Source organism: Kogia breviceps, chromosome 15, assembly GCF_026419965.1.
Source record: "Kogia breviceps isolate mKogBre1 chromosome 15, mKogBre1 haplotype 1, whole genome shotgun sequence".
Lineage (NCBI taxonomy): Eukaryota > Metazoa > Chordata > Mammalia > Artiodactyla > Physeteridae > Kogia > Kogia breviceps.
Genome location: NC_081324.1, coordinates 83,510,358 through 83,526,145, shown reverse-complemented (window position 1 = coordinate 83,526,145; position 15,788 = coordinate 83,510,358). Strand labels below are relative to the sequence as shown.

The 15,788-nt window shown below is 40.7% G+C and overlaps 1 protein-coding gene across 25 annotated transcripts in view; it reads left to right on the top strand.

The window, feature by feature from the left end:
* The window catches only part of MPHOSPH9 (M-phase phosphoprotein 9), a 54,280-nt gene that overhangs the window by 27,310 nt on the left and 11,182 nt on the right, over positions 1-15,788 (top strand). For 24 of the 25 annotated variants that reach the window (XM_067014320.1, XM_067014333.1, XM_067014328.1 and 21 more), the window contains 5 exons: positions 6,744-6,791; positions 7,707-7,771; positions 9,181-9,282; positions 14,481-14,615; positions 15,478-15,641. In XM_067014320.1, coding sequence (XP_066870421.1) covers positions 6,744-6,791; positions 7,707-7,771; positions 9,181-9,282; positions 14,481-14,615; positions 15,478-15,641 — 514 coding nt within the window. The remainder of the gene's footprint in view (positions 1-6,743; positions 6,792-7,706; positions 7,772-9,180; positions 9,283-14,480; positions 14,616-15,477; positions 15,642-15,788) is intronic. The other variant, XM_067014321.1, reaches the window with a different exon arrangement.

Genomic DNA, 15,788 nt, shown 5'->3' with positions numbered 1-15,788 from the left:
ATATTTTCTTCCTGATAGCTTTAAATTTGATTCTTGCTGCTTTGTTTTTTAAAGTTTATTTTCATGAAGGTAATACATGTAAATGGTTTAAATGGTCGAATATCAAATGAGAAACGGCAATCTTCTTCACCTCTCCCTATCTTGGAGTCCTCTACCCTAGAAGCCATTATTTTCAGCTCTTTTAGCCATTCCTTCTGAAGTTTTGCTCCATGTTTCTCAGTAACAAACTTACATTGCTCTTTTTTTTTCCCCATCAGTTTCAGACATTATATGTTGACTACCCTGTGTGCAAGGTCACAGTGTAGCTTGCTTATACCATTTGCTTCCCAAACAGACACTACCCCCCTCTTTCCAATGTGACTGATATATTAAATTGGTTCTGAGAAGCTTATTCTTTACATTTGAACAACTCAGAAATTGGAATGCATCTTTATAGTGTCATATTTTAATTCGCAGCACTTTTTCCTCTTAGTATTTTAGTAAATAATATTAAATAGCATGATTTCTAGTTAGTGGTATCTTAGACTTTAAATATGGTATATTATCATTTATTAATGAATCCAAATTCAGTGTTTCTTATGTCTCTGCAAATATTTTTCAGAGCTAGGCTGCAGTGTTCAGTGACTGCATTTCCTTTCTCTTACAACTTGTATTTTTCCGAGACTTAGTAATTGCCGTGTCTCTTTATCTGCTTGCTTAGTTTTTTACGTGCATAGCACTTCCATTCCTCCCGCCTCCCCAGTATCCTTGCTTCATTCTGAACTGATTGCCCGCGAGGTCTGATACACAGAGTTCTAGGACTTGCCTTTGTCATCATCCTGGGAATTGTCTTTGCTTCTTTCCTGTATTGAATCTGTTCTTTTGTGTGGATTCTATATCTTCTTTCTTGGTTTAACTCTGTTTTGCTAGAGTACATCTCCTGAGAAAAAGAAGGCATGAGAGACAAATTTTGAGGCCTTCCATATCTGAAAACTTTTATAGTTGCAGTCACACTTTACTTTTTAAAAAATACTTTCGTTTTTAGAACAGTTAGAATTACAGAAAAATTGAGGAGATAGTGGAGTGTTCCCATATGCCCCACACCATTTCCCTGTTATTAACATCTTGCATTAGTGTGATACCTTGGCCACAATTAATTAGCCAGTTTTTGTTTTTTTTTTCTTGATGTTTATTTTGGCTGCTCTGAGTCTTAGTTGCCACATGCAGCCTTCTAAGTTGAGGCATGCGGAATCTTGGTTGCAGCATGCATGTGGGATCTAGTTCCCCGACCAGGGATCTAACCCAGGCCCCCCTGCATTGGGAGCGGGGAGTCTTACCCACTGGACCACCAGGGAAGTCCCAATGACCCGATATTGATACATCATTATTAAGTAAACACCACAGTTTATTCAGATTTCCTTGCTTTTTCCCTAATACTCTTTTTCTGCTCCAGGACTCCCTCGAGGAGACCAAATTACATGTAGTCTTCGTGTCTTCCTAAGCTCCTCTCGGCTGTGACAGTTTCTCACACTTTTCCTGTTTTTCATGATCTTGACAGTTCTGAGGAGAACTGGGCAGGTATTTTGCAGTATGTCCCTTGGGATTTGTCTAATATTTTTCTCATGATTAGACTAGGGTTATTAGGAGGAAAATCACAGAGTTAAAGTACCATTTTGGACATACCATACCAGCAAGCCCTATGTTTTTTATTCCTTTATAGTCATTTTAGTGAAATTTCAGGAGGGAGTGCATATGAACACTCCATTCAGTGTGCCGTATTTGATTAGAACTTTACATGGTTCGGTTATTACTGTTCTCATTCATACACATTAATAGTATAATTTTAGTGTGTGTGAGTACATGAGCTCCTGGTTTTTAAAACTTGTACTTCTTAACATCAGACCTACAGAAAGTTGCAAAAATTGTGTGAATAATTTTCATATACCCTTCACCTAGATTCTGAAAGTTAACATTTTATAATATGTGCTTTATCATTGGGTCCACATATAGTTAAAAGATTTAAAAAAAAAAAATTTTTTTTCCCAAACTTTTTTAGAGTAAGTTAGAGATATAATGCATCTTTATCTCTAAATACTTCAAGGTCTATTTCTTAAAAACAAGGGCAGTCTTTTATATAACCATAGCAAAATTAGGAAATTAACATTAATATAGTAATCTAATTTATACATGCCATTCAATTTTTTGCAAATTATAGCACAAGTATTCCCAGTATACAAAAAGAAACTTTTTTTCCCTTGTTCAGGATCCGATCCAGGACTACATGTTGCATTGAGTTGTCACATCTCTTTTATCTCCTTTAAGCTAGAGCAGATCCTCAGTTTTTTTGTCTTTTCTAACCGTAAAACTCTTTGAAAATCATAGACTAATTATTTTATAGAACTACGCCTTCTAACACGGTAGCCTTTAGCCACACGTGACTATTTAACTTTATACTGATTGCCATTAAGTAAAATAAAGAGCTCAGTTCCCCAGTTGCACTGGCCACATTTCAAGGGCTCAGCGGTCACACGCAGGTAGTGGCTGCGGTGTCGGGCAGCGGGGGGACTGCATCTGTCATTGCAGAGAGTCCGTTGGCCAGCACATTGTGGAATGGTCCTTAGTTTGGGTGTGTGTTTCTTCACAGTTAGATTGGGTTGTCGTGATGCATAGGAGCCCCTCTTAGCACTTCCTGTTAGGAGGCACGTGTGAACTGTGTGGGTGTCAACTCCAGTCACTTGGTGGAGGTGGCGTTTGCCAGGGGTCTCCACTGAAAAGTTATACCCTGCCCCTCCCCCACTGCAGGTAACATGTAACTTATGAGAGAGTAAGTTAAGGCTCTGTAAATCACCTTTTTCTCATCAAACTTTTACGCACTAGCTGTAGCATGCCCTGATGTGTCTTGCCTGAAACCACTAGTTACTGTGGCGGCTGCCAAATGGTGTTTTTTCTGTTTCTATGATTCCCTCGACGTTTTACTGCAGGGAGTAGTCCTCTTTTCTTCTTTATTTTTGCTTATCAGCGTGGACTCATGGATTCTTATTTTATTCAGTGAGGTAGTCTTTTTTACTCTTGTTTATTATTTTGATGCTTTGTCTTAGCTTTGGCCTGAGGGGTACGTGTGAAGCTGGCTTCTGTGGCCTTTTGACAGGTTCCTGTCATTCCATTGTTTTTAATTAAAAACCCATCATTGTTTGAGTAGCAGTGAAGCACAAAGGACAGGTAGAATGTTGTTTTCAGCTGCAATTGCATGACTATTTCCAGGGATAACGCTGACTTTTTCCACATTTATCATGTCAGATATTTTAAGCACGCAGAAAGGTATAGCGTAATGCATTAAATCCCCATATACTGGCCAGCCGTAGATACAGTTGAAAGACACTCTCTGTTCCTCTCTCTCCCACCCTAGAGGTGCCTGCTGTGCTAAATGTGCTCTTGGTTATCCCCACTCTGTTCTTGTTACTTCTGCTGTATATGCACGTGGTTTTAAACAATGTATAGTAATGTTTTGTATGTTCGTAGACCATATATGAATTGTATTGCACTGTATCCTTCTACCACCTGTTTTTCTCTCAACGTTGTTTCTAAGATTTGCCGTGTTGACACATGTAGTTTTTATTCTTTTTTATTTAAACATTTGCATGTGAAATATTTCTGATATATACAAAGGTATAAAGAATAATATAACAAATACATGTAGACCAACCCACCACCCACCTTAAGAATTAAAATACTGTAGATGCCGTTGAGGCCCTCCATGTACCTTTTCCGATCACCTCTGCCTTCTTAGAAGTAATTGGTCTGAATGGTGTGAATGTCATTCGCATGTCTGTCTTTGTATCATCATGTTTGTATGGTTGCTTAGTCAGTGTTGTTTGTTTGGCATATCTTAAAACTATAAATGCTATCATACTGTATTTACTGCTCTGAAACTTTTTTTCCTTTGTAAGACTTATCCAAGCTGATACATACAGCACTAATTCACTTGTTTGCATCCCTGTGTAGTATTCCATTGTGTGAATATTCCACAATTTATGTATCCATTTTCCTGCTTCCAGTCTCTTTTTGTTGCTGTTATGAGCAGCACCACCATGACCATCCCTATGTATACCTCCTGTGCCAACGTGTGCAAGTACCTCTAGAGTATTGTTGCAGTTGCCAGAGCTGCAAAACAAATGACCCCCAAACTAGACTTATTCTGCTCATGGGCTCAGTGGTCTGGGAGCTTGGACTGGGCTTAACAGGGACAGCTTATCTCGACCCAGCATTATCTGGGACCTTAGCTGGAAACTCAGAAGCTGGGGCCTTTGATGATGGCTGTCGACTGAGGCTGCAGTTCTTTCCACGTTTCCTTCCATTGTGGCCTCATTTGGCCTTCTTTGCAGCATAATGGCTGAGTACCAAGGACAGGCGTCCTGAAGGAGCTTCCTGACAGCCGCAGTGCCTTTCATGACTAGCCTTCTGGAATCCTTCTAGCATCTTCTTTTTATCCCTGGTATTCTGATAGTCCATAACAGTGTTTGGGGCATAGGTTCTTCCAATCTGGAAATTAATGTCTTTTAGTTCTACAGAACTTGCTGATGTTATTTCTCTATTAATTTCCTGCCTCTCTCTTCTCTTTCTCTGGAACTTTTGTGAGTAGATGTTGTATTGCATGGGTTGGTTCTCTAAGACTTATTTATGTTTTAGTGTTCATCATGGCCTCTTTGTCCTTTATCTTCCAGTCTTAGTATTAATTATGTCTTGTCTCATTTTTACTTTCTAAGAGCTCTTTATTCTCTGATTGCTACTTTTTCAAAGCTTTCTGTTCTTGTTTTGTGAGTATAACATTGTTATCTCTCTGAGGATATTAATAATAGCTTTCTTTTTTAAAAAAGATTTATTTATTTTTGGCTGTGTTGGGTCTTAGCTGCGGCACACAGAATCTCCGTTGAGGCACGTGGGATCATTTGTTGTGGCGCGTGGGCTTCTCTCTAGTTGTGGCGTGTGGGTTTTCTCTTCTCTGGTTGTGGCGTGTTGGGTTCCAGAGCACGTGGGCTCTGTAGTTTGAGGCATGTGGGCTCTAGTTGAGGCACGTGAGCTCAGTAGTTGTGGCACGTGGGCTTAGTTGCCCCGTGGCATGTGGGACCTTAGTTCCCTGACCAGGGATCGAACCCACATCCCCTGCATTGTAAGGCGGATTCTTTACCACTGGACCACCAAGGAGGTCCCAATAATAGCTTTCTTTTGATACTTTTCTTCAGTTTTAGTTCATTATTTCTTCTAAGTTAACCTTTCATTTTGATTTGAAGTCTGTTTCATATGGAATTTTCTTTTTCAAATGTTGGTTCTTTGGTAGGTTCACATTTAAGAGGGAGGCAGTAAAAAGCTACTTGGAGACTCTGTGCACAGATGGGACTTACTTCCTGGTACCTTCACTTACAAGCAGTTGTAAGTGATGCACCAGGCATTTGGTTAGGGAACCTCCAGGTGTGAATGTGTCTTTTTTTCTGGGGTTGTTCAGTTTTCCCAAAGAAAAGTCTTCCGGTTTCTTGTCTGGAACCTATCAGCCAGGCTCTGGTGGCAGTGAGGGAGGGGAGAGTCAAGTGGGTTTTATTTTTTTAAAGACTTTTCCTTAGTCATTTTCTCTTTATCTCTTTGCCTCCTCCTCACACCCTGCTATCATACTTGTGTTTCCAAAGTTGCATTTTTCTCTCACAGTCATGTCTTCTATGCCCTATTACCTGGCTGAACAGTCCCCTGCTGTATGGGATGGGAAAAGGCCCTGGGCTCTAACCCAGGACTTTGCACCAGTTTCCTGTGCTCAGCCCTGTGCTTCAACCCTGCCCACCCCTGAACCTGGGGTTCAAGTTGTGAGCCTCTCAGGGTTATGAAGAGATCCACCTACTTGCCATTAGCATCCTTAATTTAGACTCTGGAAGTTGTAGCCTCGTCGCATCTTCATTGAAATCTCTCACTCGTTGCTGTTACCTCTTTCGTTTTCTCTTTAATTGCTTCATTGTTAATATAGTGGGATCTCTGGATAAAAAGAAAATCCTGTGATGAATCTCTCTTCTTTCACCAGAAGTCTCACTTATGTATTTTTAAATAAATTATCTAATTATATTAGACTTTGGGGATTGTACCTTTACTCTGTGGAACTAAGTTAGCAAAAGGTAGTGTGCAACAGTTCCAAAGAGAGCCATGCAAATACATTTTAATCTTTTCAAACACTGCTTTCTTAAAGGGCATTGACTGAAATAAATTATTTGTTTTACTTTCTATGTTGAAATAAATTCAAATTTACAGAAAACTTGCAAGAACTGTCGTACTTCTATATCCTAAGATCACCAGTTGTTAACATTTTGCCATATTTGCTTTATCATGTCACATATATATATTTTTTCACACACATACATATATATATATATATATTTTTTTCTTGAACCATTTGAGCTTAAGTTGTAGACTTTGAGCCCCTTTACTTGTATACTTTTGGTATGTGTTTCCTAAGAAATACATCCATAGTCACAGAAAAATTATCCAAATAAAGAAATCTAATACTGATGCAGTCCATGTCCAAATTGTTCCTTTATGTCACCTTTTTCCCCAGTCCAGGATCCATTCACTCATCTCTTTAGTTGCCTTTAATCTGAAACAATGTGTTAACCTTTTTCTTTCATGACACTGGCATCGTTGGAGAGTAAGGGCAGTTATTTTACAGACTGTCCCTCCGTTGATATTATAATATTTAATTTTGTGGTGCAATTCTTTGTTTTTCCTTGTAGCTTTTAGGAGAGTATGAGTCCCTTGGAAAAGAACACGAAAGAGTAAAGGTAACAGTTGATCATTCATGTTCTGAACTTCCTGTCGGGGCAAAAGCATTAGTTTGGAAGTTGAGAGATCTGACCCTTTCTCCCTTTCTCTTCCCCTCCTCTGTCCCCATCTGGCTATTTGAACTAGACCGCTCACTTATCCTCTCGTGTCAGTTTCCTTATTTTCAAATATCTGCCCATTTAACTCACAAATTTGTTGAATTTGTTAATTTAACAAATATTTATTGAATGGCTATTGCATTTGAGATGAGGTGAAATTTTTAGAAGAGGATAAAATACCATACAAATGCAAATAATTATTTAATACTATTTAAATATAAGGTTTTGCTTTTCAAAACATTAGCTTTTTGTGGGGTTAATTATGTTTAAATTCTTAATTAAAACTCTGTTTGGGATCTACGTATTTGAATTCATTGAAACCCCACAATAAGTAAATGGGGTCCAAGTAGTTCTGTTGCATAAAATGCAGGGTTGTGATTATTCAAGGTTAGTGAAAAGGCCTGCATAGTTAGGTAGCCCTGGTGTCTGGGGTTTCAGGGGCCAGTTGTTATATCTGAAATCTCATCATTGCAGGTATTCGCTTTGCCATTTACTGAGGTTTTAGTCAAGTTTGTGTTCAAAATATGTCCATTTTAACACTGTTTCTAATCAAGCAAAGCATAATAGGCTTTGCTTATTAAACAGGGGGCTTACACACAGCTATTTGTATAAACCAGTATTTTGCTCTTCATTTTTTCCCTTGAATTATTTATATTGGCTCTGTGGCTGATGCCATACTTGCTGAGTATCTGCATAATTTTCTTTGTAGCTCTCTGGTGTAGTCTTAGATTAGTTTTATATTATGCATTTTAAAATAAAAGGAATACATCTGAATATTTATCTTCAGTTATCTGAATTTTTCCTTTATTTTCATAGGATACATTAAATAAAACTGAGAACAAATTGCTTGATGCACATACTCAGATTTCTGATTTGAAAAGGTAAAATATATTGTCTTACTAATAAGCAAATACCTCGAACTGTTCTTTCAGGCCTTAAATATGTGTCTATATTAAAAGTGATGAAAAAAGCTTTTCTTGGGGATTTTTAAGCACTTTGAGATTAGATTTTAATCCTCATCTTCCCTTCACCTGGAAATACATTTGATTTTAGCCAGAGATTTTAAAATGACTAGAATATGTTGGTGGCTCTGCCTGAAACGTGTGCATGTCCCCAAACATTATGTATTTACTTAGCATAGGTAAAACCTAAGTGATCCTAAATCACTGAAAAGAATTTTAAGAAGTAGTCTGATTCACTGAATTATCTTTGTGCTCCAAAAAGAAAATAGCATTCACACCAATTTTGTGGTTATCTACTTTCTTAAAGACCTGGTTTGAGGACTGTATTCGTGATCTGATTTGCTTACTTAGGGAAGGAACAGTCGTTAAGTGGTCCCTATGGCAAATGATTAAATATTTCTAGTTGGCTTTAGCGTATATTTTTGTAGTTTTATTTGGAGATAAGTGCTGTCCCTGATTTAGAGATTTTATTGCACTCTTAAGGACTTCTCATAGGGAAGAACAGGAACACTGTCTAGCTTTCTTGTCTGCTCAGGTCTTTTCTGAGAAGCATTCAATTCTAGGGATTGTTTGTTATCAGTTTGGTATAAGCATTAGCCCTGTTAGAGCTTTCTCCCTCAAACCTTCCTTGCAACAGAGTAGGTAAGAATTTAAGTTTAAAAGATGAGATGGAGACATATTCAAAGTTTTAAAAGACAGAAAGAATGCCAAGATATCCGCAAAACAATTAACTGGCCAGAGTGCTTATTTTCTCTTGGTAAGCTTGAAGATAAGCTTTTATTCTGAACACAGCACAAATTAGATGAGCTGCCTATAGATTGAGAGCTGTTCAGAACAGGAAGTTCTTTTTAATAGCTCTGCTTTGGATGGTAAGCCTGCTTCCTCTTTTGTGAGAGCCTTACCCGTGTATATTTCATATGAATACATACATATTAGAATTAAGCATGTTAGAATTGCAATTTATTTGATTGCTTAAATTTATTTTATTTTTATTTAATTTATACTGTGTGTTTTTATCTGTAGTAAAATTTCTAAATTTTTTTTTTACTTTCTGTATTAAATGTATTTGTTGTTCCCTTTTCCTTCAGTTGTAGCATATGAAATGCTCCTTTGTAGAGTTTCTTCTATTTGCCTTCCTATTTATTCTCCCTGATTTTTTTCAGCTTTTTAAAGTATAATGTGACTTTTTACTATGAAGAAGGTTTATGCATGTGCAGCTCTTTTGTCACCCCTTTCCTAGAAGTATCTGTTAAATAAGTAATTTGTAGTTGAGCTGTATTTTAAGTTTGTTGAAATGTACTTAATTTATCTTATTGCTTTTGAATTAGAACAATTTCAAAACTTGAAGCTCAGGTCAAGCAAGTAGAGCATGAAAATATGTTAAGTCTTCGTCATAATTCTAAAACTCCTATGAGACCCTCACGTGCCAAGTAAGTTACTTCGTTTAATCTCTCTGTAAAGCTAGTAATAGGTGCACCCTGTAATTGAATTGAGACACTCATCTGCCTAAATCGTGAGGAAGACACAGTTAAATGTCATCACAGAACTTGACGCGTAAAAACATCTAACTGTTAGATATAAATGCCTCATGTGCAGAGGCATTTGCCGAAAGGTAATGTAGAATCAGATTGGGAGTGAGGAGAATTGGGATGTTTTATGGTTTTTGACTCTGCCCAGCTGTGTGACCTTAGGCAAATCACTTAATTTTTTGGAGCTCAGTTTTATCATCTTTAAAAACAAGGACATTGGGTTAGAACATCTCAAAATGTTTTTTAGCCCTGAACTTCCAGAAATTTTATTCCCATGTTAATGGAAAGAATTATGAAGTTGGATCTGTATTAGGTTGTGTGGATTTTTCTTTTTAGTTTTTCCAAATTAACTTTGTTATAATCTAAGAGCATTATCTTGATGATTCATTTACACAGTAAGTTTTTTTCATATTAGAATTGTTTTTATTGTGATTTTGATGTAAATAAAGAGTATTAAATGAGTAGGTCATAACTTCCTAATATTGATGTTTTATCAGAAAAAGATTAACTTGCAGATGTTAACCTAAGTTGTAATTGTCAAATGAGAAACTTTTTCTAGATCTTTATTAATTAATATTAGTAGGACATAATGAATTATTGAAAGGTAAGATAATGTAAATAACTGAAATTGGACATTTGCGATTGAACAAAAAGGAGGGCTATAGTTGGAGTCAGGGAAGGGCCTTTCTGTGGAGGGATGCGTTAGCAGAGAGGGAAGACATACATGCAGAGTCGTTCAGGTGGGAGGTGTGGAGGGAGGGGTGTTCCAGGCAGAGACAGTGCTCTTGCTGAGTCCTGAGGTAGGAAGGAGCTTAGTCTTGTGTGTGAAGAACCCAGAGGAGGCTCATGCAAGGGGTAAAGGAGCCCCCAGATAAAATCACAGGCCCATCATATATAGCTTTCTAAGCCAGGGTCAAGGGTTTGGATTTTACTCTAAGTCCATTGGGACACCTTTGATGGGTTTTATATAGTAAAATTGTGTCACCTCATTTCTATTTTTTTAATGCACCTGCCATGAGGAGGGGAAAAGAGTAGAAGCAGAGAGACTAATTAGGCTATTGCAGGGCTAGGAGAGAGATGGTGCTAGCTCGGTGGTGGCCATAGAAATGGACAGACAAGAAGGATTTGAGAAGATTCTGGAGGGTAGTACTCATCGAACATGGTTGTGAATTGGATGGCAAGGTAAGAAAGGGAGGCGTCGGGTCAGCCCTTTGTTTCTGTCTTGAGCAGCTGAAGGTGTCGTCCCATTGAACCGGGGAGGAGATGGGAAGAGCAGACCGTGGGGTGAAGATCAGAATTTCCATCTTGAAGACTTTAGTTTGAGATTCATGTAAATTCCAAGTGGAGATCAAGCAGGTGCTGATAAACTTCCGTTTGGAGTGCAGAAATAAGGCTGGAGTTATAAATATTGGAGTCGTCTTTCTAGATAGGGCTTAAAGCTATTGGATGGATGTGTGTGTTTAGTGAGAAGCAAGCCCAGGACAGAGCTCTGAAGAAGCTCAGTGTTTTGGTGTTGGGTAGAGAAGGAGCTGGCAAAGGAACCTGAGAGAGAGCTGCTGGAAACCAGGAGAAAGACTGAAGCAGCTGTTAAGAGAGCCAGTGAGATGAAGAATGAGGGTCTGTTGGATTTGTAAGCTGGAGGTTCCTGATGACCTGGAGAGCAGTTGGCACGGAGTGATAGAAGCGGAAGGCAGTTGTGTATGTATTGAAGAGTGAATGAATACAACCTAGATGTCTAACAGCCTGAATGTCAGTATATTGTGATACATTTATGCATAATACTGCTCAGCATGACAGTGCACAGACTAGACTGGGGGTTGGCAAACTGCAGCTCCCCAGCCAAATCTAGCCTACTGCCTGTGCTTTTCTTTTTTGTTGTTGTTTTTGTTTTACGCTCCGGGCTGCACGGCTTGCGGGATCTTAGTTCCCTGACCAGGGGTTGAACCCAGGCCCACGGCAGTGAAAGCGTAGAGTCCTAACCACAGGACTGCCAGGGAATTCCCATACCACCTGTTTTTGTAAGGCCTGTGAGCAAAGAATGGTTTTTGTTTTTAAATGTTTGGAAAAAAAATCAAAGAATAATATTTCATGACACCTGAAAACTATATGCAATTCAGCTTTCAGTGTCCAGAAATAAAGTTTTATTGGAACATCCCTAAGCTTATTCATTTGTGTATCGTCTATAGGTGCTTTGTGCTGCAGTGACAAAGTTGAGTAGTTGTGACAGAGACTGTCTGGCCCGTAATACCTAAAATATTTACTCACAGTTGCCAACCCCATAACTAGCCTGTCACCATGGTTTAATCTTAAGAACATAATATGGAACAACAACAAAAAACTAGTTGCAGAAGAAATTGAGTACTCGTTATATTGACTTTAGCGTGTAAATCAGCTCTGCAGATCTGACGGGTCATACAGATGGAGTAAAAGTGTAAAAGCACTCAGGGGGATGCTGAACACAAATTTAGCATGAACGGTTGCTTTTGGGAAGAATGAGGTTGGAAAGATACACAGGGGACTTCAGTGGTATCTATATTGTTCTGCTCCGTAGCATTCTAAAGGATATACAGCAGAGAATCACGATTTTTATAAAGCGGGTTGGTTGGTGCCTGAGTATCATCTGGACGTCTTCATGCTTGAACTATTTTACATTAAAAAAAATAATTTATTTATTTATTTATTTTTGGCTGCGTTGGGTCTTCGTTGCTGCACGCGGGCTTTCTCTAGTTGTGGCAAGCGGGGGCTACTCTTCATTGCGGTGCGCGGGCTTCTCATTGCGGTGGCTTCTCGTTGCGGAGCACGGGCTCTAGGCGAGCAGGCTCTAGAGCGCAGGCTCAGTAGTTGTGGCGCACGGGCTCAGTAGTTGTGGCACACGGGCTTAGTTGCTCTGCAGCATGTGGGATCTTCCTGGACCAGGGCTTGAACCCATGTCCCCTGCATTGGCAGGCAGATTCTTAACCACTGCGTCACCAGGGAAGTCCTACATTTTTTAAGTGAACAGGAACCAATAAAGGATTAGTATCCAGAATATAAAGAACTTCTACAAATAAAAAAAAAAGAGAGAACCTCCTCAATAAAAAAAGTGATAAAAGAATATGAACAAGCTGTTCACAGAAAAAGAAACCTAAATGGCTAATGAAAAGATGCTCATTTCACTAATAATCAGAAAATTGCAAACGAAAACAGTAATGGGATACCACTCATACCATCAGACAGGCCAGTCATTGTAAAGTTTCACAAAGATATGAAGAAACAGGAACTCTCAAACTACTGGTTTGACTGAAAGTTGGTACAGCGCATCTGGAGAGTGTTTTGTCATTATCCAGTAAGACTGAAGATGTGCCCAGCCCAAGTTCCACAGTTCTAGTTTAAGGTATTTGCCTTCGAGAAGTTCTGACACGTGTTCATTATAGCATTGTTGAAAGGTGATACATTAGAAACCAAACATCCACCGACAGGAGGAAGGATAAATGACTTGTGATGCAGTCGTACTGTGGATAAACTATTAAAATGGTAGAGCTGTAGATATTAACGTGGGTAAGTCTCAAGCATAACGTTGAGTAGAAAAAGCAGCATTAAAAGGATGTGTACATTATGCCCTTTATGTAATTTAAGAAATGCAAACAACCATATAGATGCTATTTATGTCTTACAATTAAAATCACATATGGTAAGATGTTAGCATTTATTGAAACTAAGTACGGGCAAGTGCTTGTTACAGTACTCTTTGTAATTTTCTAAGAATGTTTGAAATGATTCTTAATTTAAAAATTGAGGGGGAAAGGAGTGACTGGGAGCTGAAATGCAAATACCGGGGGACCAAAGAGGCGACTCTTGGGAAGTCTGGTTGTGAAGGAAGCAGAGCGGAAGACAGGAGTTCCTGCCCCGCGGTTTCTATTTTCTCTCTGGAGTGTGAGGCGCGGCTATCGCCTGACAGTCAGGGCTGCGGCGAGAGGTTTGAGGAGAGTGGAGAGGGTGTCACATAGTCACATTGGGGAATCGGAGCTCCTTAATGACGGAGAGATGTGTTGGCAGCCAGTGCTGGGCCTCCACTTGAGATAGTGATAGTGATTCTGTGGTGATACCCCGGTCTACACAGCCGGGCAGCCTTTCTCCAGCAAAGCTCAACTATAGGAGTACAGACACAGAAGAAAAGGGAGCTCATTGTAGGCAGACAGCCTTAGGTTTTGCTGCCGCTCAGGTGCGATGGAAAGTGAGCAGGGAAGGGGGTCCGGGCGATGAGTACTGATTGCCAGGAGCGTGGGCGGGGCTCTCGCGGTGAGAGCGCCGCGGGGCTGCTGGAGCACGGGAGCCAAGAGGGTCTTTGGAGCTTTGATTTCTGAAGGGGGCTGTCTTCTCTGGGGTGATGCATCCAGCGAGCGTTCTCTGAAGGGGCGACTGAGGAAGGGAGTCGAGTCGTTGGCGGGAGTTCGGAGCAGCTCCCGTGTGCGCGTGGAGGGCGCGCGGGATGAGGGCAGGAGGCGGCGTGCAGAGGATGGGGCCTCGAGTGACCGGAGCGTATGGTGGGCTGAGCCTCGGGCGGGCCGGGCTTCACGGTCACGGGCCGGAGTGTCATGGTCCAGAACTGCACTGTTCAGTGCAGCAGTGCTGGCCACCACAGCTGTTTAATCTAGCTGTGTTGCAGGCGTTCACGAGCTCGCGCGTATGTGGCCGGTGGCCCCGGTATTGGACTGTGCATGCGCATGGAGGCCGTTTTGTGTTTTCGCAGAAAGTTCTGTCCGCAGTGCTGGTCTGGGAGGAACAGGCAAGGTGGTCTTGCTTCACCTCAGGGCCCTGAGCTCGACGGGGCATAAAGGGTGTGAAGTGCGGTGAGGGGCTGGGCCGGGGTGTTCGGAGCCGGGTGTACGTGACGGTGCCTAAATCTTAACTGTTCTTCTGAAACCAAGAATAACGATTCAGTTGGAGCTGAAAACTGTAAAATAGAGTTCATCTAGCTAAAATAAGATTGTTTTATGCTGGTTTTAAATTCCTGTGGAAATGTGGACACGATATTCCAGAGCAGGTTGTTTTCTGTATGTGCTCGGTCTAAACTGGAGCGCAGAGCGCGCGATGCCTGAGAGCGCTTCTCGTCCCCACAGCACGCTGGCGAGCTCTGACGTCAGCCGGCGGAAGTGGCTGATCCCGGGGGCAGAGCACTCCATCTTCACCGGGCAGCCTCTGGACACGCGGGACAGCAAGGCAGACAGCCAGCCAGAGGACACCTGCCTTCCTGGGTGAGACAGTTCCGTCGAAGATCATATTTAGAGACTGTTGAGTTTTCTTAGCGATTTCAGTTGCCTTTCAAAGTTCAGGAAGTTGCAAAGAGCCATCGCCTTGTTCCTTTTATGTCTTAGTTTTGAGGATCTGATTTTTACTTTATTTTGAAAGGCTAGCGCTCTTCGGAAGTTTTCCTTTTGTAGGCCGTGCAGAGCTGTCGCACCTGTGCCGCTGGCGTAGTGGTGTGCCCTGTGCACGGGCTTACAGTTAGGACAGGGGGTGGATCCTCTCACTCCAGATAGCTGAGCCCCCGTGAGCAGCCTCGCTCATTTACTCCAGGGTGCCATATAAATATCATATTTCTGTATGCCCTAGGCTGTGAAAAGGATTGGGAAGCACTGGTCTATGATATACAGGCTCAATTTTATTGATTTGCCTTGTAGAGCATACGTATTCATTGTGGCGTAACCGTCAACCCTCATGTTATTGCCCTAGTAATCCCAGTAAACCGTCTTAGCTCAGGCTGTCGCAACAAATGACCCTTGACTGGGTGGCTTAAGCGACAAACAGTTAGGTCCTCCCGTTCTGGAGGCGGGCAGTCTGAGATCAGAGTGCCAGCACGGTTGGGTCCTGGTTCTGTCCTCACATGGCCTTTCTTTGGTGCATGTGTGCAGGGAGAGATCAAGATGTCTCTTCCTTATTTTATAAGGGCACTAATCCCAGCATGGGGGCTTTACCCTCATGATCTCATCAAAACCTAATCACCTCCAAAAGGTGAGGACAAGAATTTGTCATAAGAATCGCATTCAACATAAGAATTTGGGGGAGACACAGATATTCCCGTTCATAGCACCGTGTGTCTTACAATTATTATTTAAGGTGCCATTCTCCTCTGGAAAAGGATTCTTCACCTGGAAGTTCACCGAGTTTATTGATAAAAAAACAAAGAGACACTTCAGACACACCAATCATGAAAGAACTTGATGAAGAAAAAGTATTTAAAAATTGGGGCACACAGACAGAGAAAGAGGATACCTCAAGTAGTAAGTATTTTATTCCTTGTTTGATAGAAATATAGATATATAGATCTCTTCCCCTTTCTCCCCCAAATATATTACCTTCTTAAAATGAAATGCCTCAAGTAATAAAATAAAAAGTTAAATTTATTTTTATGCTGTTTCAGCCCCATT